This window comes from Oryx dammah, unplaced genomic scaffold (genome assembly GCF_014754425.2).
Source record: "Oryx dammah isolate SB20612 unplaced genomic scaffold, SCBI_Odam_1.1 HiC_scaffold_27, whole genome shotgun sequence".
Classification (NCBI taxonomy): Eukaryota; Metazoa; Chordata; class Mammalia; order Artiodactyla; family Bovidae; genus Oryx; species Oryx dammah.
In genome coordinates this window covers 39,847,124-39,868,665 of record NW_024070211.1, presented here as the reverse complement: position 1 = coordinate 39,868,665, position 21,542 = coordinate 39,847,124, and the positions used below count along the sequence as shown (strand labels likewise).

At 44.2% G+C, this 21,542-nt stretch overlaps 1 protein-coding gene across 2 annotated transcripts in view; it reads left to right on the top strand.

Annotated features, from left to right (window-relative positions):
- Positions 1–21,542, top strand: part of LOC120854571 (protein bicaudal D homolog 1-like) — a 32,544-nt gene that overhangs the window by 2,413 nt on the left and 8,589 nt on the right. For both annotated transcript variants that reach the window (XR_005719010.1, XM_040228700.1), the window contains exon 2: positions 8,374–8,468. Coding sequence is in view for 1 of the 2 variants with exons in the window: in XM_040228700.1 (XP_040084634.1) it covers positions 8,374–8,463 (90 nt within the window). In the remaining variant the exon portion in view is untranslated. The remainder of the gene's footprint in view (positions 1–8,373; positions 8,469–21,542) is intronic.

The following is a 21,542-nucleotide window of genomic DNA, read 5'->3' as shown; positions in this document are numbered from 1 at the left end:
AAACAATAACCTTAACTAGATGGACCTTTGTTGGCAAAGTAATGTCTCTACTTTTTAATATGCTGTCTAGGTCATAACTTTTCTTCCAAGGAGTAAGCATCTTTTAATTTCACGGCTGTAATCACCATCTGCAGTGATTTTGGAGCCCAAAAAAATAAAGTCTGACACTTTTTCCACTGTTTCCCCACCTATTTGCCATGAAGTGATGGGACTGGATGCCATGATCTTTGTTTTCTGAATGTTGAGCTTTAAGGCAAATTTTTCACTCTCCTCTTTCACTTTCATCAAGAGGCTCTTTAGTTCTTCTTCACTTTCTGCCATAAGGGTGGTGTCATCTGCATATCTGAGGTTATTGATATTTCTCCCAGCAATCTTGATTCCAGCTTGTGCTTCATCAGCCCAACGTTTCTCATGATGTACTCTGCATATAAGTTAAATAAGCAGGGTGACAATATACAGCCTTGATGTATTCCTTTCCTCATTTGGAACCAGTCTATTATTCCATGTCCAGTTCTAACTGTTGCTTCCTAATCTGCACACAGATTTCTCAACAGGCAGGTCAGGTGCTCTGATATTCCCATATCTTTTAGAATTTTCCACAGTTCATTGTGATCCACACAGTCAAGGCTTTGGCATAGTCAATAAAGCAGAAATAGATGTTTTTTCTGGAACTCTCTTGCTTTTTCAATGATCCAGCGGATGTTGGCAATTTGATGTCTGGTTCCTCTGCCTTTTCTAAAACCAGCTTGAACATCTGGTAGTTCACAGTTCACGTATTGTTGAAGCCTGGCTTGGAGAAATTTGAGCATTACTTTACTAGCATGAGAGATGAGTGCAATTGTGTGGTAGTTTGAGCATTCTTTGGCATTGACTTTCTTTGGAATTAGAATGAAAACCGACCTTTTCCAGTCCTGTGGCTGGGTTTTCCAAATTTGCTGGCATATTGAGTGTAGTACTTTGACAGCATCATCTTTTAGGATTTGAAATAGCTCAGCTGGAATTCCATCGCCTCCACTAGCTTTGTTTGTAATGATGCTTCCTAAGGCCCACTTGACTTCACATTCCAGGATGTCTGGCTCTAGGTGAGTTATCACACCATTATGATTATCTGGGTCATGAAGATCTTTTTTGTACAGTTCTTCTGTGTATTCTTGCCATGTCTTCTTAATATCTTCTGCTTCTGTTAAGTCCATACCAATTCTGTCCTTTATTAAGCTCATACCATTTCTGTCCTTTATTAGGCCCATCTTTGTATGAAATGTTCCCTTGGTATCTCTAATTTTCTTGAAGAGATCTCTAGTCTTTCCCATTCTATTGTCTTCCTCTATTTCTTTGCAATGATCACTGAGGAAGGCTTTCTTATCTTTCCTTGCTATCTTTTAGAACTCTGCATTCTAATGGGTATATCTTTCCTTTTCTCCTTTGCTTTCCTCTTCTCTTCATTTCATAGCTATTTGTAAGCCCTCTTCTGACAGCCATTTTGCTTTTTTGCATTTCTTTTTCTTGGGGATGGTCTTGATCCCTGTCTCTTGTACAATGTCATGAACCTCCATCCATAGTTCATCGGGCACTCTGTCTATCAGATCTAATCCCTTAAATCTATTTCTCACTTCCTCTGTATAATTGTAAGGGATTTGATTTAGGTCATATCTGAATGGTCTAGTGGTTTTCCCTACTTTCTTCAATTTAAGTCTGAATTTGGCAATAAGAAGTTCATGATCTGAGCCACAGTCAGCTCCTGGTCTTATTTTTGCTGACTGTACAGAGCTTCTCCATATTTGACTGCAAAGAATATAATCAGTCTGATTTCGGTGTCGACCATCTGGTGATGTCCATGTGTAGAGTCTTGTGTTGTTACAAGAGGGTGTTTACTATGACCAGTGCGTTCTCTTGGCAAAACTCTATTAACCTTTGCCCTGCTTCATTCTGTACCCCAAGGCCAAATTTGCCTGTTACTCCAGGTGTTTCTTGACTTCCTACTTTTGCATTCCAGTCCCCTAAAATTAAAAGGTCATCTTTTTCTGCTGTCAGTTCTAAAAGGTCTTATAGGTCTTCATAGAACCTTCTAAGAGGTCTTATAGTTCAACTTCAGCTTCTTCAGCATTACTGATCAGGGCTTAGACTTGGATTACCGTGATATTGAATGGTTTGCCTTGGAAACGAACAGAAATCATTCTGTCTTTTTTGTGATTGCATCCAAGTACAGCATTTCAGACTCTTTTGTTGACTATGACAGCTACTCCATTTCTTCTAAGGGATTCCTACCCACAGTAGTAGATATAATAGTCATCTGAGTTAAATTCACCCATTCCAGTCCATTTGAGTTCGCTGATTCCTAAAATGTCAACGTTCACTCTTACCATCTCCAGTTTGACCACTTCCAGTTTGCCTTGATTCATGGACCTAGCATTCCAAATTCCTATGCAATATTGCTCTTCACAGCATCAGACTTTGCTTCCATCACCAGTCACATCCACAACTGGGTGTTGTTTTCGCTTTGGCTCTGTCCATTCTTTCTGGAGTTATTTCTCCACTGATCTCCATAGTATGTTGGTGTTGTACATTTTATGAACTTGGACAAATGAAGATATGTACCCACCATTATAGTATCACATAGAGTAGTTGCACTTCCTAAAAATCCTCTGTCTTCTACATATCCATCCATAACCTTTGGCAACCACTGATTTTTTTTTTTAAACTCCAAAAAGTTTTGCATTTTCCAGGACGTCATATAGTTAAAATCGTACAGTATGTAGCCTTTTGCTTAGTGTGCATTTAAGGTTCCTCCATGTCTTTTCATTGTTTGGTAGTTTATTTCTTTTAAGTGCTAAATAACACACATTCCATTGTATGGGTGTAGTACAGTTTGTCCATTTACCCACTAAAAGACAGCCTGGTTGCTTCCAGGTTTGGGCAGTTATGAATAAAGCTGCTATAAACATTCCTGTACAGGCTTCTCTGTGGCCATAAGTTTCCACCTCCTTTGGGTAGAGACCAAGGAGCATCACTTCTGAGTCACATGGAAGAATATGTTTTGTTTTATAAGAAACTGCCAAACTGCTTTCCAAAGTGACTGTGATTTTGCAATCCCATCAGAAACGAATGAGAGTTCCTGTTGCTTCACATCCTTACCAGCATTTGATGTTGTCAGTGTTTGAATGTTGGCCATTCTAATGGGCTTGTAGTGGCCTCTCATTGCTGTTTTAATTTGCAGTTCCCTAATTACATGTGACATGGAGCATCTTTTTTTCCCCAGTTTTACTGAGATATAATTGACATATAACTTTGCACTAGTTTACAGTATACAACATAATAACATGATGTATGTAAATATTGCAAAATGATTATCACAGTAAGTTTAGTTAATATCCATAATCTCACATAGTTACAGTTTTTTCCCTTGTGATGAGAACTTTTAAGATCTGCTATCTTAAGTCGCTTCAGTCATGTCTGATTCTTTGTGACCCCATGAACAGGAGCCCTCCAGGCTTCTCTATCCTTGGAATTTCTCAGTCAAGAATACTGAGAAATACTGGGGTGGATTGCCATGCCCTCCTCCAGGGGATCTTCCCGATTCAGGGATCGAACCCATGTCTCTTATGTCTCCTGTATTGGTGGGCAGGTTCTTTACCACTAGCACCACCTGGGAAGCCTCTAGGTAGATATTATGGTAATTCTGTTCTATTTTTAATTTTTTGAGGAACCTCCATACTGTTTTCCATAGTGAAGGTAGCAATTTACATTCCCACCCACAGTGCACAAGGGTTTTCTTCTCTACACATTTTCACCGACACTTGTAATCTCTTACCTTTTTGATAATAGGCATTCAACAAATAGCTCATTGTGGCTTTGATTTGCATTTCTGTGGTGATTAATGATGCTGAGCACCTTTTCACATACCTTTTTAAAATCTGATTTCTTATAGTTATGTTTTAAGAGTTCTTTGGATAATACTCCTTTATTAGATGTGTCTTTTGGAAATATTCTTCCAGTCTGTGGCTTGTCTTTTTATTCTCTTGAGTTTTGTTTGCAGAACAGAAATGTCAACTTTAATGCAAGTTAAGCTTATCAGTTATTTCTTTCATGGATCATGCCTTTGGTATTATACCTAAAACATCATCACTATGCTCAAGGTCATCTAGGCTTTCTCTTATTTTATCTTCTAGGAGTTTTATAGTTTTGCCTTTTAAGTCTGTGATCCATATCGAGTTAATTCTTGTGAAAGGTGTAAGACTGTATCTAGAATTATTGTTTCCGTGTGGATGTCTAGTTGTTCCAGAACCGTTTGTTGAAAAGACAGTTTTTTTCTTCCTTGTATTGCCTCTGCTCCACCTGGGGATGGGGTTAAGGACCGCCCCTTTCTGGAGCCCTATCACTGCTCCTTTTCCCTTTGCTAAAGACCTGCAGACCCCAGATGGGGGTGCTTCCTAACCCCATCCCCTGGTGGAGCAGAGCCCCAAATACCCTGTGTAATACTTGAACCACGAGTGAGAAATAAACCTTTATTTAGCTCACCATTGAGACTGGGGATTGTTATTACAGTATAATGCAGCAGAAGCTGCCAGAACACAAGTGTGAAAAAGATGGAAATTTCAAAACAGGGAGAAGTTTATAGTATGGGTGGCTCGATTTCAATAAAGGTGATCCTCTTGGGGAGCTCTACATGGGGCTTCCCAGGTGGCACGATAGTAAAGAACTCGCCTGCCCATGCAGGAGACCCAGGTTCAATCTCCTGGAGGAGGAAATGGCAACCCACGCTAGTGTTCTTGCCTGGAAAATTCCATGGACAGAGGAGCCCATGGGCTACAGTCCATGGGGTCACAAAGAGTCGGACACAAATGAGCACTCACACACCTCCCACTGTCCCTTGTTAGCATCAGCATCAACTGAGACAACTGACTGTCTTTATCCAGCTGTGATTCTAAGGCTTGAAGACCATTTTCCTACTTGGGACAGTCTTGTGGGAGATGTGCAAAAAGGTAGATTCACTTTCTGGATTATTTATAATTCCAAAGTGCAGCTCATTCATAATATAACAATCTCTAAATCTATGTGCTTTTTGCTTATAGCAAGGTGGCTGGGCTTCACTCCCTGGTCATCTCCTAGACCCAAACAAAGGGACCATGCTTGGTCATCTCCTCCAGGTCCATGGTTCCCCATGTACCTTTCATCTATTGGACCCTCATACCCACTCACCCCTTGTGGAGAGCAGAATTTAGGGTAAGATAGAATATAAATAAGTATACCCAGGGCCTTTTAATTTACAGCTTTTTATTTTTATTCCTATGACTAAAACTGCCTTTCCCCAAGCTTATGACTCCTCACTAGAGAATAATGGTAGAAGGGAGCTTATTCTTTTATCTCTCCTGTTTTATGGAACTGGTCCATATACAAAGTCACAGCAGATGCAGCCACCCTGGTACAATGTGATCCTGCCCTGGACCAAGGTGGATACCCAGCCTGGGCTGGGCAGATAATTCCCTCTGCAGATTGAGAATTCAGGGTGGCTACTGCACATCTCTTGTTATTATCTTTATTAATTCAATATTTATTTCTTGTTTTGTTGGTAGCAGTCCCCTTTTGCTAATGGTCAAGAGCCCTGGGGCCCGAGAATCTGGGTCCTATCCCAGCTCTGCAACTTATTTTCAATTAGTTGTGAGACCTTAGCTAAGATGTGTTCACCTGTGCCTCAATTTCCCCAGCTATAAACAGGGGATAATGTGCTGATTAAATTAGTAAACAAGGGCTTCCCAGGTGGTGCTAGTGGTAAAGAACCTGCCTGCCAATGCAGGAGACATAAAAGACGCAGGTTCAATCCCTGGGTCAGCAAGATCCCCGGAGGGGGGCACGGCAACCCACTCAGTATTCTTGCCTGGAAAATCCCCATGGACAGAGGAGCCTGGTGGGCTACAGTGCACAGAGTCGCAAAGAGTCAGGACATGACTGAAACTATTTTAGCAGCAAGGTGAGGTTAAAATGAGCTGTCTAAAGTACTTAAAACCATGCCCAGCAAACAGTGAACTTCATGTAGCATTTGCTGTTACTCTTCTATGTTTGGGGTGGGACTGACCTCAGCCTTGACTCCAGGACCAGGCAAGTGGCCCCAACCTGGCCAAAAAGTATTTCCTTCCATCTGCTGGGTCAGAAGTAGGCATGTGGCCAAAGCTGGGCTTTCCTGTGGCCAATCGTGAGACTTGCTGGAACTCTCGGAGAACCAGAAGGTTGAGAAGGACGAGAAATCCAAGTCCTGTTAGTCATCTGGTCCCAAGAGGACTGAACCAGGAGCGACTGGAGCCCTTGCAGGTGCCAGTGGAAGGAGAAGTGCCTCCTGTGGCGCCCAGTGACCACCTGGATCCAGTGGGCCAGAAGTGCTTGGTTATTTGAGCCGTTAAATTCCCTAATTAGCTTAAACGAGTTTGAGCTGCTTTTTCCCTTTTGTGTCCCCTGAAGAAGAAAAACAATCCTGATACTTTCAGCCTGGGCTGGTTCCTTGAACAAAGGAGAAAAAGCCATGCCCATCAGGGCCACCCAGTGTGCTGTGTGTGGAGAAGCCAGGCCTGCAGATGGTCCTCCAGGTCCTGCTGCACCTGGGCTCCTGGGGTCTACAGGACGCCAGTGTTACGTGAAAATAAAGCTCCCTTTTTTGCTTTAGCTATTGTATTTTCTGATGTGTTTTTTTAGGAAGTAACATAAACAGAAAATAAACATTCTATAAGGTCCTCATGTATATAATAGGGCTTCCCTTGTGGCTCAGCTGGTAAAGAATCTGCCTGCAATGCGGGAGACCTGGGTTCAATCCCTGGGTTGGGAAGATCCCCTGGAGAAGGGAACAGCTACCCACTCCAGTATTCTGGCCTAGAGAATTCCATAGACTGTATAGTCCATGGGGTCACAACGAGTCAGACTGAGCGACTTTCACCTGTATAATAACTTGCTATTGTATTTGCCAAATAACAAATATGATCCTAATAGATGGACTTGTGTTTGAAAGACAAAAAATATCCTCTCTACACTCAATGTCAGCAGATGACTGGGGCCCACACGTGCGTGCTAAGTCACTTCAGTCATGTCCGACTCTTTGTGACCCCACAGACTATAGTCCGCCAGGCTCCTCTGTCCATGGGATTCTCCAGGCAAGAGTACTGAAGTGGGTTGCCATGCCCTCCTCCAGGGGTTTTCCCAACCCAGGGATCGAACCGGGGTCTCTTACATCTCCTGCCTTGACTTGCCGGTTCTTTAGCACTAGCACCACCTGGGAAGCCTCCCCTCCCACCTTGATAAATATGTTGGTGAAACAGAAGTGTGATATCTGGTTGCATCTTTCTTGTCCACTCTAGGATGAAAAGGCACCCCTCACCCCCACCTCACACAGTCCTAAGTCTTCTGTCTCCTCTCCAGAACTGGGGAGGATTGCTCCCCAACTCTTTCCACCAATGGCTGCTCCTTTTTGCCTTCAAACAAGTCTAAGAGTCCCCTGTTATCTAAAACTTCAGGATTTTAAGAGTGCTGCAGGCTTGCCTCTGCCTGTAACCTGCCTACTCTTCTCGGCACCCAGCTGACATGGTCTGTTCTCTCAGAGCACCTCTGGCCAGCGCCAGGTCTTGGCTCTGTCCTGGCACCAGCCTTCTCTGGACATTGGACTTAAAGAGGTTCTTTCCTCTAGGACAACAGGACACCAGGCTCTGGTGTCGCCCTTCTGCCACCAGGGTCCTCCAGGCTTCTGCAGCTTCTCAGAATGCTGGCCTTTCTTCCGATGCTCTTGCCTACTTAGCCTCTTTACTGCAATTTCAGGGTTCAGTGTATTCAGAATCACCACTTCCACACAAGCAGTGCTCTGCTCAGCAGCTCAGTCGAGCAGTGGAAGAGTGGGGGGCTGGGACTGCAGGATGCGGACTTGAGACCCACTTCCACCGGTCCCAAACCTCACGACCTTGGGCAAGTTACTACCACACCTTGAGCTTCAGTTTCCTCATCTGTAGATGCGGTTGATGATAATACCCACCTCACAGGATTGCTGCAGGCACCAAGAGGGATGCTGTATGGAAGAGCTCACTGAACATTTTAATGCATGGTATTGAGTATCTGTAGAGTGAAAAATTAAGAAAACAGGCTTAGAGTCAAAGGCCTGGACTTTACTGCTGGTCATATCCTTTCCTAACTGTAGGACCTTGACTCATGAATTAGCGTTCTGTGAATTTTCCTCATCTGCAAAAGGGATGTCTTATCATGACCCTGCCAGCTTGATGGGAAAAGGAAGGTGGTGACCACACGCTCAGTGCTTTGACCAGTACCTTGCACACACAGGAAATATTTACTAAACATCTGCTGTTATTTATTTCATCACCCTCATCTGCTGCCCCGGCTTTCCCCTAGGTCACAAGATCTGTAACCTTCCCGCCTTCCAGCGCCCACGCCTTCGGTCTGTTTCGTCGGTGCTCATGTGATCCCAGGTGGCTTCGGTGACCGAGGTGAGTTCAAGGCACTGGCCTTGGTGGTGCACATCCAGGGAAGAAGCCTGTGGTTTCTGTCTCCCCCATCTCATCCTGACATCCAGCATCCCTCTTGGCTGCTTGCGCGGGGTCTGCCTCTGACCTGAGGGCAACATGAAGTCTTTACATGATTTGCCATCCTTTGGTTTATTTGTCTGAATGTGTAACAGGCTCTCATTGTTTCTTCCTAAACACTTTCCTTCTCTGAGACAAACCCCCTTGTCTGTAGACTGGCCTCCTGGTCTCCTGTCTGCCACCAACATCAGAACACAATGGGCAGCCCTGCTGGTGGTTGAAACATTCCAATACTGGCTGCAAGTATGTATGTGTCAACTCCAGTCTCCCAGTTTATCCCACCCCCGTTTTGCCCTTGTTTCCTTTGTATCCATATATCTATTCTCTACTTCTGTGTCTCTAATTCTGCTTTGTAAAATAAGATTGTCTATACCACATTTCAGTTTTTTATAAGCCACCCAGTTGGTGTACTTTGTTATGACAGCTCTAGGAAACGGTTACACTGACTTCATGGGCTGGAGCCTTGGCTGAACCTAAGCTGCTGAGAGTGAGCTGCCTGAGCTGGCTGCTCGAGAGTGGTCTTCTGGCTGGCTGACCTGCTGCCATGCCCGTGGCTCAGTGTCCTGCCAGGTCGTCACTCTACCACCCTCCCATTCTCAAAGTGAAGTGTTAGTCGTTCAGTCATGTTCAACTCTTTGTGACTCCATGGACTGTAGCCTGCCAGGCTCCTCTGTCCATGGGATTCTCCAGGCAAGAATACTGAAATGGATTGTTACTCCCTTCTCAAGGGGATCTTCCCATCTAGGGATCGAACCCAGGTCTCCTGCATTGCAGCCACCCGGGGAGCCCCAGTATTCGTTCCTGGGAATTTCCATGGACAGAGGAGTCTGGTAGACTACAGTCTATGGAGTCACAAAGAGTTGGACACAACTGAGCAACTAATACTCTCAGTTTTCTGGTCCCCTTCTCAAAGCTCACTTCTAAAGAGAGCGCTCTGCCTGCACACAATCTTTCTCAACTAATACTCTCAGTTTTCTGGTCCCCTTCTCAAAGCTCACTTCTAAAGAGAGCGCTCTGCCTGCACACAATCTTTCTAGCCATGCATTTCAGTAGCTCCCTATTGCCTATCAATTCATTGCATCAAATTAAAAAACCTAAGTTTTTTTTTTTTATTCTCCTTTGTTCCAAAAGATATTTAGGATAGTATCTTATTTACTTTTTTGAGATTCTTAGTGATCTCACTGCAAAACTAGACCTTCAAAACAGTCTCAGAATCCAGATCGAATTATTAGCTTAATTGGTTCAGATCATCCGTTCACTTGCTGACATTGTCTCCTGGGGCATCTACTCTGTGCCCGGCACAGTGGTGCATCAGTAGTCAAGGCCTCGCTCTCAGGAGCGTGAGTGCAGCTGGGGCTCCAACCCATGGAGTCAGTGTATCCTTTTCCTGGAGCAGCCATGCTGCTGCTGCTGCTGCTAAGTCGCTTCAGTCGTGTCCGACTCTGTGCAACCCCATAGACGGCAGCCCACCAGGCTCCCCCGTCCCTGGGATTGTCCAGGCAAGAACGCTGGAGTGGGTTGCCATTTCCTTCTCCAGCAGCCATAACAAAGTACAAAAACTGGGTAGCTTATAAAAACAGAAATGTATTGATACTTCCTCACAGAGCTGGAGGCTGGGAGTCTGAAATCAAGGTGTAGGCAGGCAGGGCTATACTCCTTCCAAAGGTCCCAGGGAAGACTCCTTCCCTGCTTCTTGCGGTTTCTGGGGGCCCTCAGTGTTCCCTGGTCTGTGACAAAGCAACCCCAATTTCTGCTTCCATCTTCACACGGCAGTCTTCTCCCTGTATGTCCAGGTTTCCTGCTCTTTATAAGGACACCAGTCATTGGACTTAGGGCCCATTCTAATCTAGCATGTCTTCTTAATGGCATCTTAGCAAAGGCCCTCTTTCCAAATAAGGTCACATTCTCAAGTGCCAGGTGTTCAAGCTTAACATCTCTTTTATGGGGACACAACTCAATCCACAACAAAGCAGCGAGGACAACAAATGAGAACAAAATTTTAATGAAAATTAGCTTTTTTAAAAAATCCAAATTTGTTTAAAATTCACAATTTTATAGTAGACACCAGTATGGACAGTGGTTGAGAGCTTGGCCCACTGAATCATAGTGTCTGAGTTTAAATCCTAAAAAGATAAACTTCTCCCCCTTTTCGGAAATAGGTTAATAGTAGTGAGATGGTTGGATGGCATCACAGACTCAATGGACATGAACATGAGAGAACCCCCGGAGATGGTGAGAGACAGGGAGGCCTGGGGTGCTGCAGTCCATGGGATTGCAAAGAGTTGGACACGACTTAGTGACTGAATAACAACAAAATAGTAATGCCTATGTCACTGAACTGTTGGGAGGTGGTGAGCGTGTCAACTTAACACGATAAATATGACATGATAAACATGTCAATTACCACGTATAACACCTGACCTAATAGTAGTATTTAACCACTTATTCTGATTTATCATTTAGAATTTTAATTTTTCAAAAACCTAGAATATCTTAAAGGAATTGTTATTGCACTTTAAATCAAGCATTATTTGCCCTTGTGCAATCCTTAGCTGTTGTTTTGTAAATGGGTTACTCTATGCTCATACAGTTCACCTTCTATTAAGTAATAGGGATTATAAATATCAAGTTGTTCAGACACCGTATTCCATTGCAGTGAACATTCTGCTCACATGGCCTACTCTCTATGGGAAGGTAAATCAGATTATAAAATTGAGCCATTGTGCCATCATATAGCCACTGCAGTGAACTGGAAGACAGTGCCTACTTGATTTTATTTAAACTGAAATTTCCCATAATGACAGCAGCATGGGACAACATAACAACCCATCAGCCAAGTTCAAGAGCTGTTTACACAGTACATAGGTAAAATGGGTTTTGCTACTATGAATTTTACCTGTAGTGACTTTTCATTAATATGAGCCAAGGTAAATTGATTAGACTATCAGTCTCTGGAAGGTAGAAGCCTCACTGATTGAATATTATAGTAAGAGCAAATTGGCCACATTTCCCACTATTGTTGAAAGGAATGGACTTGAGAGAAAGGTATAGAAAATATGGAAAGTTTCTTTGAATTTATTATTAAATAGTAATATTCCTCTCTTAGTTTTTAGAATGCTCAATTCTAATCCAACCTACTGTGATTAATGTTTTAAATTACTCTTTTATTCAATGTTGTAATACAGATTATTTATTATAATGTTATGTTTATAATATAGTATGTGCTGTGCTTAGTCACTCCGTCATGCTCGCCTCTTTGCAACCCCATGGATATACAGTCCATGGAATTCTCCAGGCAAAAATACGGAAGTGGGTTGCCATGCTCTCCTCTAGGGGATCTTCCCAACCCAGGGACTGAACCCAGGTCTCCCACATTTTATGTGAATTCTTAACCATCTCAGCCACCAGGGAAGCCTGTAATATACTATAGTTATACCATAACCTCTTTTTAAAGACATAGAAATTGAGATGTGTGGGCATTTCCCCCCCCTTTTGGCCATGCCTTGCAGCATGCAGGCTCTTAGTTCCCCAAGCAGGGATTGAACCCAGGTCTCCCACATTTTAGGTGAATTCTTAACCATCTCAACCACCAGGGAAGCCTGTAATATATTATAGTTACACCATAACCTCTTTTTAAAGACATAGAAATTGAGATGTGTGGGCATTTCCCCCGCTTTTTGGCCATGCCTTGCAGCATGCAGGCTCTTAGTTCCCCAACCAGGGATTGAACCCAGGACTTCTGCAGTGGAAGTGCACTCTTAAGTGAGTGCAAAGTTTAGATTGAGACTCTTAATTGCTGTACACTAGCATTTAAACTGTGACTAGAAACACATTGCCCTGAACTTCTAACCCAGCAGCAGTTCTCAAACTTTTTGGTCTTAAGATCCTTTACACTTTCTGAAATCATTGAAGACCCGCCCCCCCCACCCCAAAAGAACTTTTGTGTGGGTTGAAAGTGAAAATGTTAGTTGTTCAGTCATGTCCAAGTCTATGCAACCCCATGGATTGTAGCCCACCAGGCTCCTCTATCCGTGGGATTCTCAAGGCAAGAATACTGTAGTGGGTAGCCATCCCTTCTCCAGGGGATCCTCCTGACCCAGAGATCGAACCTGGGTTTCCTGCCTTGCAGGCCTGGCATATTCTTTACTGTCTGAGCCACTGGGGAAGCCCTTTGTGTGGGTAAAATCTAATGTTATATTAGAAAGGATACATTTTAAGGGAAAACAAAACTGTTTGCTAATTCATTTTAAAGTTACAGCCACATCGCCGTTATATGTCACGGTCACAGCAACGACATTATCATATGTAGGGAGCCTCTGGAAAGCCCCCTAATCCATTCATGAGAGAATGAGAGTGAAAAAGGTGCATAACATCTCAGTATTATTGTGAAAATAGTTACAGGTTATCAATTTTCTTGTTATCTTTAACAGGGAAGCAACATAGGCAATACAGAGTTTGGGTTCTGAGTGGACTCAGGAGGTTGATGCCCTGGATAGAATTCTGGCTTCACCACTTAGCTGCATGGCCTTGAGTCAAGGGTGAGGGGTCACATACCCTCTCAGCCTCAGTGTCCTACCTGGAAAATGAGCAAACTATTCCCAGTTACCTCAGAGGCCTGCTGTGGGGCTTAACTGAAATAATGCCTATAAAGGAAGACTGCTTTCCCAGCCACCTTCCAGGTAAGGTGGGGCCGATTGCTGGGTTTGGCCATGAGGGTGAGGGCCATAGCGTCCCTGCCTGAAAGCCTTTTCTTGCCCATGCTCACCCTCCAGCTGAGGAGGAGCTGGAGCCCTGAGCTGCTGAATTGTGACAGGAACAAGAAATCAATCTTCATCTTATTAAGCCACAGAGATTTGGGGCTTATTCACAAATGCAGGATAGCCTGGCCCATCTTCACTAATACATAAGGGAACTCACTGGAAGGAGAGGAGTCTAAATGGAAATTTTTAAAGATTAAAAAGAAACTACCACTTAAAGAGTTTGGGAGGCTTTCCAAACAAGGGAGTAGAAAATACAAAAGCCCCCAGAGGGAAGGAAGACCAGCTGTGAGCCAGAGTGGGGGCAGCAGGAGATGAGCCTGAGGGAGGTACCAGGAGATGATCCCAAGGTGGGCGGCCGGAGCGGGGTGGTAGGAGATGAGCCTGAGTGGAGGCAGCAGGAGACGAGCCTGAAGAACAATCAGACCTGGCACTGAACCACTGAAGGACCCGACTCTCCGGCTTTCACCCCACAGGAGAGGTGGTTCTGGGGCACTGCCACCCAGCTCCTCTGGGTGAGTCACAGAGCCCTGGGTGGCTCCGGGGTGAGGCTGACTGCCCTGGATGACGTGAACACAGCCAGAGAGAGGCAGTCTCGAGGATATTCGAGAAGCCTAAGGAACAAGGCTCACGTTGATGCTACAGAAAGTTAATCGCATTCAGAGCCCTGCCATGACCATGTTCATTACCATCTTCCTGAAGTTATCCTGCAGCTTCTGAATGTCAAAGTTTCCGTAAGACCTCACCAAGAGAGAAAAGGAGGACTGCCAGGAGCTCTACCCTAAGGGGATGGGTAGCATCAGTAGCCGCATTCAGACGTTTCATGTTGCCAGTGAGGTTGCCCTGGTTCACAGCTGCATAGCAGCTGCAGCTGAGCCTGACGTTCTTGTTCAGCAGCACAAGAGGCAGCTTCAGGAGAAGTTTCCAGGCTTGTGTTCTGGTGGGTTTTGCCATCACAGCTGTGGTTTTTAGAGAACTGCTGAGTAAACACAGCTCCCCAGGTGGTGCAGTAGTAATGAATCAACCTGCTGAGGCAGGAGATGCAAGCGACTCAGGTTCAGTCCCTGGGTCAGGAAGATCACCTGGAGAAGGAAATGGCAACCCACTTCAGTATTCTTGCTTGGGAAATCCCATGGACAGAGGAGCCCAGTGGGCTACAGTCCATGGGTTCACCAAGAGTCGGATGCAACTGAGCACACACACATATGCATACACCAAGTAAATATTTGTTGAATCAATGTTACAATTCAGAACCATCACACAAAATTATTGCCCACCTCACTGCAAGAGTTTTTAAGTTCAGATTCCACTTACTAGGCACCTTCGAGTCAATGACGCTGAAGAGTTAGCAGTGTTTTATCAACCTGATTCCAAGAAAAGGGATGGAGCCATCTGCTTTTCATACTGGGCATGTTAATTGATATGTAACTAGTATAAAAGTGGATACATTTTAAGTCAGTCAGATCAAAAGGAGAATCAAATGTTATCAAATGAAAATGATTAGCTTGCAGTTCCAAAAGAACTCATTCCCTTACAGCAATGCCCCTCTTCAGGTATCACTTGGCATTTGGAATTAAAGTTTTGTTGATGAACTGTAAGGAAGTTTTCCAGATGGGATGATGGAAGTGGAATTACATGCAAATCTGAGCAGGGAGGATGCGATGCTGAGGGTCCAGGACAGGATGCAGGCAGCTGTCCTTGACTGACAGCCTTTGGACAGCCTTGACTTACAGATAGGTTTTGTTCATTCCATACCAACTTGGCTCTCATGGTTTTAATCTTAATTTTGTTGTCAACATTTTGAAGTGGGGAGATAAAGACTTCCCTGGCAGTCCAGTGGTTAAGTCTCTGAGCTTCCAATACAGGAGACATGGGTTTGATCCCTGGTCAGGGAACTAAAATCCCACATGAGGCCCAAAAAAAGTTTTTGATTTAAAAATTAAATTAGACAAAAAAAAAAAAAGGAAATGTCAGGTAAAAATCAAGGTCTCTGGCTTTCTTTGACATTTTTGAAAGTATCTGGCTAAAATGAGCCTAAAAGCCCAGAAGATAGCAATGAGTTAGAGCTGAGCTGGCACTCTCCTCCCTGGACGGTACACTCTCTCTCTCTCAGTTTGCCACAGTCCCCTCCATTCCTTAGTGTCTTCTCCTTAGCCAGTTTCATGCATTGCCAACACCAATGGAGTCTTCGAGGAGCCCTCAATAAACGGCATCTCTCTTTTTCTTCTTTGAGTTCTAAAGAAGCTGGAGAAAGAAAACAGTGAATAAAGCTGAAAACAAAAATATGCTTTTTACTTACTGAGAAGAGGCTGGAGGCATGGGTTATATCTGCAGGCAAAAGCAAGCTGACGCTGGGTGAGAGTGGGACCTGCAGGTGACTCTCTCAGCACAGGGAGCGTGGGCTCTGTGCACAGACCTGCTTCTAAGAGGAAAAGGGCCGGAACCGAGCCACATCTCAGAAGTTTATCCCTCCCCAAAGGTGTCAAAAGGCAGAGAGCCCTGGAGTGATGGTCTTGAAGATCCCAGAAAGAGGAAGGAGCCCTGCTTGCTGGCCTGGCCCCCGGGAGCACGGGGCTGAGGTCAGCTGGAGAAAGGATTCCAGAATGTGCCAGGCTGGTAAAAACCATCTCCTCCCATGGTGGTGGTGAGTTCAAGTGGCTTTTAGCTCAAGGCAAATAAATATGGTAACATTCAGCAACAGTGAAAACGAAGAGTCTAGAAAGAAAGAAGCTGAACCCACTGACCACTGGGATCAACTGGCATGAGTCAACAGGATCAAGCTGGCATCCATTCGAGTGGAACAAAAAGCACTGAAAATGAAGGCCAAGGAATAAAGACGAAGAGCTGAAAGGAAATCCAAGATGTGCTGAGGACGTGGGGGCTAGATTCAGGAAAATAAGGGAGACAGAGACAGAGAGGGAGGGAGAACAGACCGGCCACCAGCAGAGATGGAGGGGCAGCAGCTGAGGGAGTATCATCATATTTATTGAGGGCAGCAGGTGCCGAGCACATTCACAACCCTACAAAGCCCAGGCGTGCCTCGCCTTACTGCTCTCCACTTTACTGCACTTCACAGATAATTGTGTTTTTTACAGATTGGTGATTTGTGGCAGTCCTGCTTTGAGCAAGTCTGTAGGCATCATTTTTCTGACAGCATTTGCTCACTTTGTGTTTCTGTGTCCCTTTTTGGTAATTCTTTCAATATTTCATATTTTTCCATTATTGCATTTGTTAGGGTGATCTGTGATCACTGATCTTTGATATTACTATCATAACTGTTTTGGGGCACCATGAACCTTGATCATACAAGACAGTGAACTTAATTCATGAGTATCATGTCACTGCTCCTCTGACCAGTTGTTCCCCCATCTCTCTGCCTTTCTTGCTGCTGCTGCTGCTGCTAAGTCACTTCAGTCGTGTCCGACTCTGTTGCGACCCCATAGGCAGCAACCCACCAGGCTCTGCCGTCCCTGGGATGCTCCAGGCAAGAGCACTGGAGTGGGTTGCCATTTCCTTCTCCAATGCAAGAAAGTGAAAAGTGAAAGTGAAGTCGCTCAGTCGTGTCCAACCCTCAGCGACCCCATGGACTGCAGCCTTCCAGGCTCCTCCGTCCATGGGATTCTCCAGGCAAGAGTACTGGAGTGGGGTGCCAGTGCCTTTCCTGGGGCCTCCCTTATTCCCTGAGACACAACCGTATTGAAATTAAGCCAGTTAAAGCTCCTACAATATCTCTAAGTGTCCGTGTGAAAAAAGAGCCACCATCTGTCACCTTAAATCAAAAGCTAGAAACTGTCGAGCTTGGTGAGAAAAGCACACTGAAAGCCGAGAGAGGCCAAAAAGCTAGGCACCTTGCACCAGTTAGCCAAGTTGTGCGTGCAAAGGGAAAGTTCTTGAAGGAGATGAAAAGTGCTGCTTCAGTGAGCACGTCGGTGGTAAGAAAGGAAAACAGCCTTATTGCTGATGTAGGGAGAGTTTGAGTGATCTGGATAGAGGATCAAACCAGCCACAACATTCCCTTAAACCAAAGCCTGATCCAGAACGAGACCCTAACTGGCCTTCCATTCTATGAGGGCTGAGAGAAGTGAGGAAGCTGCAGAAGAGAAGTATGAAGCTAGCAGAGGTTGGTTCATAAGGTTTAAGAAAGAAGCCATCGCCAGAACGTGAAAGTGGAAGGTGAAACAGCAAGTGCTGGTATCAAAGTTACCCAGAAAGACCTAGCTTAGATAATTAGTGAAGGTGGCTATGCTACACAACATCTTCAGTGTATATGAAACAGCCTTATATTGAAAGAAGACGCCAGATATTTCATTTCTAGAGAGAAGTCAGTATCTGGCTTCAGAGCTTCGAACGACAGGCTAACACTCATTTATTTTCTTGGGCTCCAAAATCACTGTGGATGGTGACGATAGCCACAAAATTAAAGGTTGCTTGCTCCTTGGAAGAAAAGCTATGATAAACCTAGACAGCATATTAAAAAGCAGAGACAATGCTTTGCTGACAAATATTGGTAGTCAAAGCTAGGGTTTTTCCAGTAGTCATGTACGAATATGAGAGTTGGACCATAAAGAAGGCTGAGCACTGAAAAACAGATGCTTTTGAACTGTGGTTCTGGAGAGGACTCTTGAGAGTCCCTTGGACAGCAAGGATATCAACAAGTCAATCCTAAAGGAAATCAACCCTGACTATTCATTGAAAGGACTGATGCCGAAGCTAAAGCTCCAATGCTTTGGCCACCTGATGGGAAGAGCCAACTCATTAGAAAAGACCTTGATGCTGAGAAAATCGAAGGCAGAGGGAGAAGGGGATGACAGAGGATGAGATGGTTGGGTGGCATCATTGACACAATAGACATGAGTTTGAGCAAACTCTGGGGATAGTGAAGGATAGGGAAGCCTGGCATGCTACTGTTCTTGGGGACACAAAGAGCCAGACACAACTTAACAACTCAACAAGAACAACACTCTATTAGGGACTAATGCAGCTGATGACTTGAAGTTGAGGCCAATGCTCATTTACCATTTCTAAAATCCTAGGGTCTATAAGAATGATGCTAAATCTACTCTGCCTGTGCTCTATAAATGGAACAATAAAGCCTGCATGACAGCACATCTGTTTACAATATGGTTTACTAAATATTTTAAGACCACTGTTGAGGTCTATTGTTCAGTAAAAAAAAGATTCCTTTCAAAATATTACTGGCATTGATTATGTACCTGGTCACCCAAGAGCTCTGATGGAGATGTACAGTGGGATTACTGATGTTTTCATGCTAGCTAACACAGTATTCATTCCACAGTCCATGCATCTAGGAGTAATTTCAACTTTCAAGTCTTATTTAAGAAATACATTTCATAAGGCTATAGTGGCCAGAGATAATGATTCCTCTGAAGGATCATAGCAAACTCGGTTGAAAACCTTCCGGAAAGGATTCACCATTCTGGATGCCATGAAGGACATTAGTGATTCATAGGAAGCGGTCAAGATATCAACATGAACATGAGTTTGGAAGACGTTGACTCCAGCCCTCCTAGATGACTTTGAGGGGTTCAAGACGTCAATGGAGGAAGTAGCTGCAGATATGGTGGAAATAGCAAGAGAACTAGAATTAAAAGTGGAGCCTGAGGATGAGACTGAATTGCTGGAATCTCATGGTGGTGGTTTAGTCGCTAAGTTGTGTCCAACTCTTTGCGACCCCATGGACTGTAGCCTGCCAGGCTCCTCTGTCCATGGGATTTTCCAGAGAAGAATACTGGAGTGGGTTGCCATTTCCTTCTCCAGGGGATCTTCCCCATCCAGGGATTGAACCTGGGTCTCCTCTATTGCAGGCGGATTCTTTACCAACTACACTACCAGGAAGACCCAATAAAATCTCATGATAAAACTTTAATGGATGAGGCATTGCTTCTGACAGATGAGCAAAGAAAGTGATTTCTTGAGATGGACTCAACTCCTTGTGAAGATGCTGTGAAGAGTGTTGAAATGGCAACAACAACAAAAAATAGAATATTACATGAACTTGATTGATAAAGCAGTGCTAGGGCTTGAGAGGATTGATTCAAATTTTGGAAGAAGCTCTACTGTGGGTAAAATGCCATCAAACATCACTGCAGGATACAGAGAAATTGTTCCTGAAAGGAGGGGTCAATCAATGAGGCAGCTGTCATCATTGTCTTATTTTAAGAAATTGCCACAGCCACCCCAGCCTTCAGCAACCACCAGCCTGATCAGTCAGCAGCCATCAGTATGAAGCAAGACCTTCCACAGGCAAAATATTATAATGTGCTAAAGGCTGATCATAGTTATCATTTTTAGCAATAAAGTATTTTAAAATTAAGGTACATATTTTTTTAGACACGATGTTAATGCACATTAATAGACTCCAGCGTCACATAAACATAACTTTTATATACACTGCTGCTAAGTCGCTTCAGTCGTGTCTGACTCTGCGTGACCCCAGAGACAGCAGTCTACCAGGCTCCCCTGTCCCTGGGATTCTCCAGGCAAGAACGCTGGAGTGGGTTGCCATTTCCTTCTCCAAGGAAATGCACTAGGAAACCAAAAAATTCATGTGAGTTGCTTTGTGGCAGTACCTGCATACCTCAGAGATATCATAGGTTCAGTTCCAGACCAACGCAGTAAAGCAGATATGAGTAATGCACCATCTAGTCTTTAGAGATGAGGAAACCAAGGCCAGAGTGGTTTTAAAGGGCCAATGGAGGGACTCCAAGGTAGTCTCATCGAAATCCTTCCTCTCTTCCTTCCTGTCCTTCAGGCCAAGCATAAGCAGTTGCTCTGAAAGCAGGGGGCCAGGGTCAGCTCCGTCAGAGAACCACCATCAGGAGTCAGCGACCTGGCTGGGTTGGGAAGCCCCCATCTGACCTGACCCTGGGCAGGTAGGCGTGCTGGCCTCTCCCTGCCAGGAGATTGTTTGCTCTTGTCTGTGGTTCTGGGACCCCACCTCTCCCATCTTCTGCCCACTCCCCCTCCCCATGAAGTGAAGAACATTAGCAAACAGGGGTGCCTTGACCACCGCCCCACCAACGAAGCACACGCTGTGTTTAACCCTCTCTGGTCGTCAGCAGTAAGGGTTCTGGAAAAATGGGAGAGCTGCAGGCCAGACCTTTCCCCAAGGGGCTTCCTTGACTACAGTTTGATCGGGATGCCCCCCGCAGACAAACCTCAGTCACACCTACTCCGGGTCACATTCACTCAGTATTTCTCCAAGAGATCAGCCGTTGAAACGTCCTTAATAGGAAATGTTTTTAGAAGGAGCATATGGAGAATCAAAAGGGGGCTAAATATAAACCTGAATTTGCAGAACTGAAGAAGGAGCAAAGAGAAGCTGAACAGAACGAGCTGGATGGAGAAGCTCTTTGCTAAAATAGGGTTTTTTTCAGTGGATGTGGGTGTGTGTTTTGCTGTATATGTGAATTTCTAGAGCATTAGAGTTACCTATAATTAAAAAAAGAAAAAAAAAAAACAGTTTATGAGGCCAAAAATAATTCTGATGCCAGTCACATTATGGAAGTAGCTGAGGGCAGATGCACTAACTTCTATCAGAATAAATCCATGTGTCTGCATTTTACAGACTTAGAAGTGGTCAAATAGAACAGAGATTTTTTAAAATAGAAGTTTCAAATTTAAGATTTTTTTTAAGTTCTTGAAGCAGCTCTAGGAAAATTATTCTACATCATTAATGCTGAAATTTAAAAAAAGAGGCAAACATTGAAGTTAGGGCATAAGCAGGCATGAAAGAAATTCCCATGATCTAAAAAAGGTGAGGAAAGAATAAACAAACAAGGACTCCCCTGGTGGACTTCCCTGGCAGTCCAGTGGTTAAGACTCTGGGCTTCCACTGCAGGGGGTATGGTTTCAATCCCTGGTTGGGGAACTAAGATCCCGCAAGCTGCAGGTTGCAACCAAAAACAAAAAAATTTGAAACTTTAATAAATGGAAAGACATCCCCTGTTTGAAGCTCACAATATTATTTTTAATTAATTTTTATTGAAGTATAGTTGCTTTACAATGCTGTGTCAGTTTCTATTGCACAGCAAAATGAATCACCCATACGTATACATATGCCCCCTCCCTTTTGATTTTTTTCTCATTCAGGTCACCACCCAGAGCATTAAGCAGAGTTCCCTGTGCTATACAGCATCTTCTCATTAGTGACCTATTTTATACGTAGTCTCAGCAGTGTGTATGGGTCGATCCCAATCTC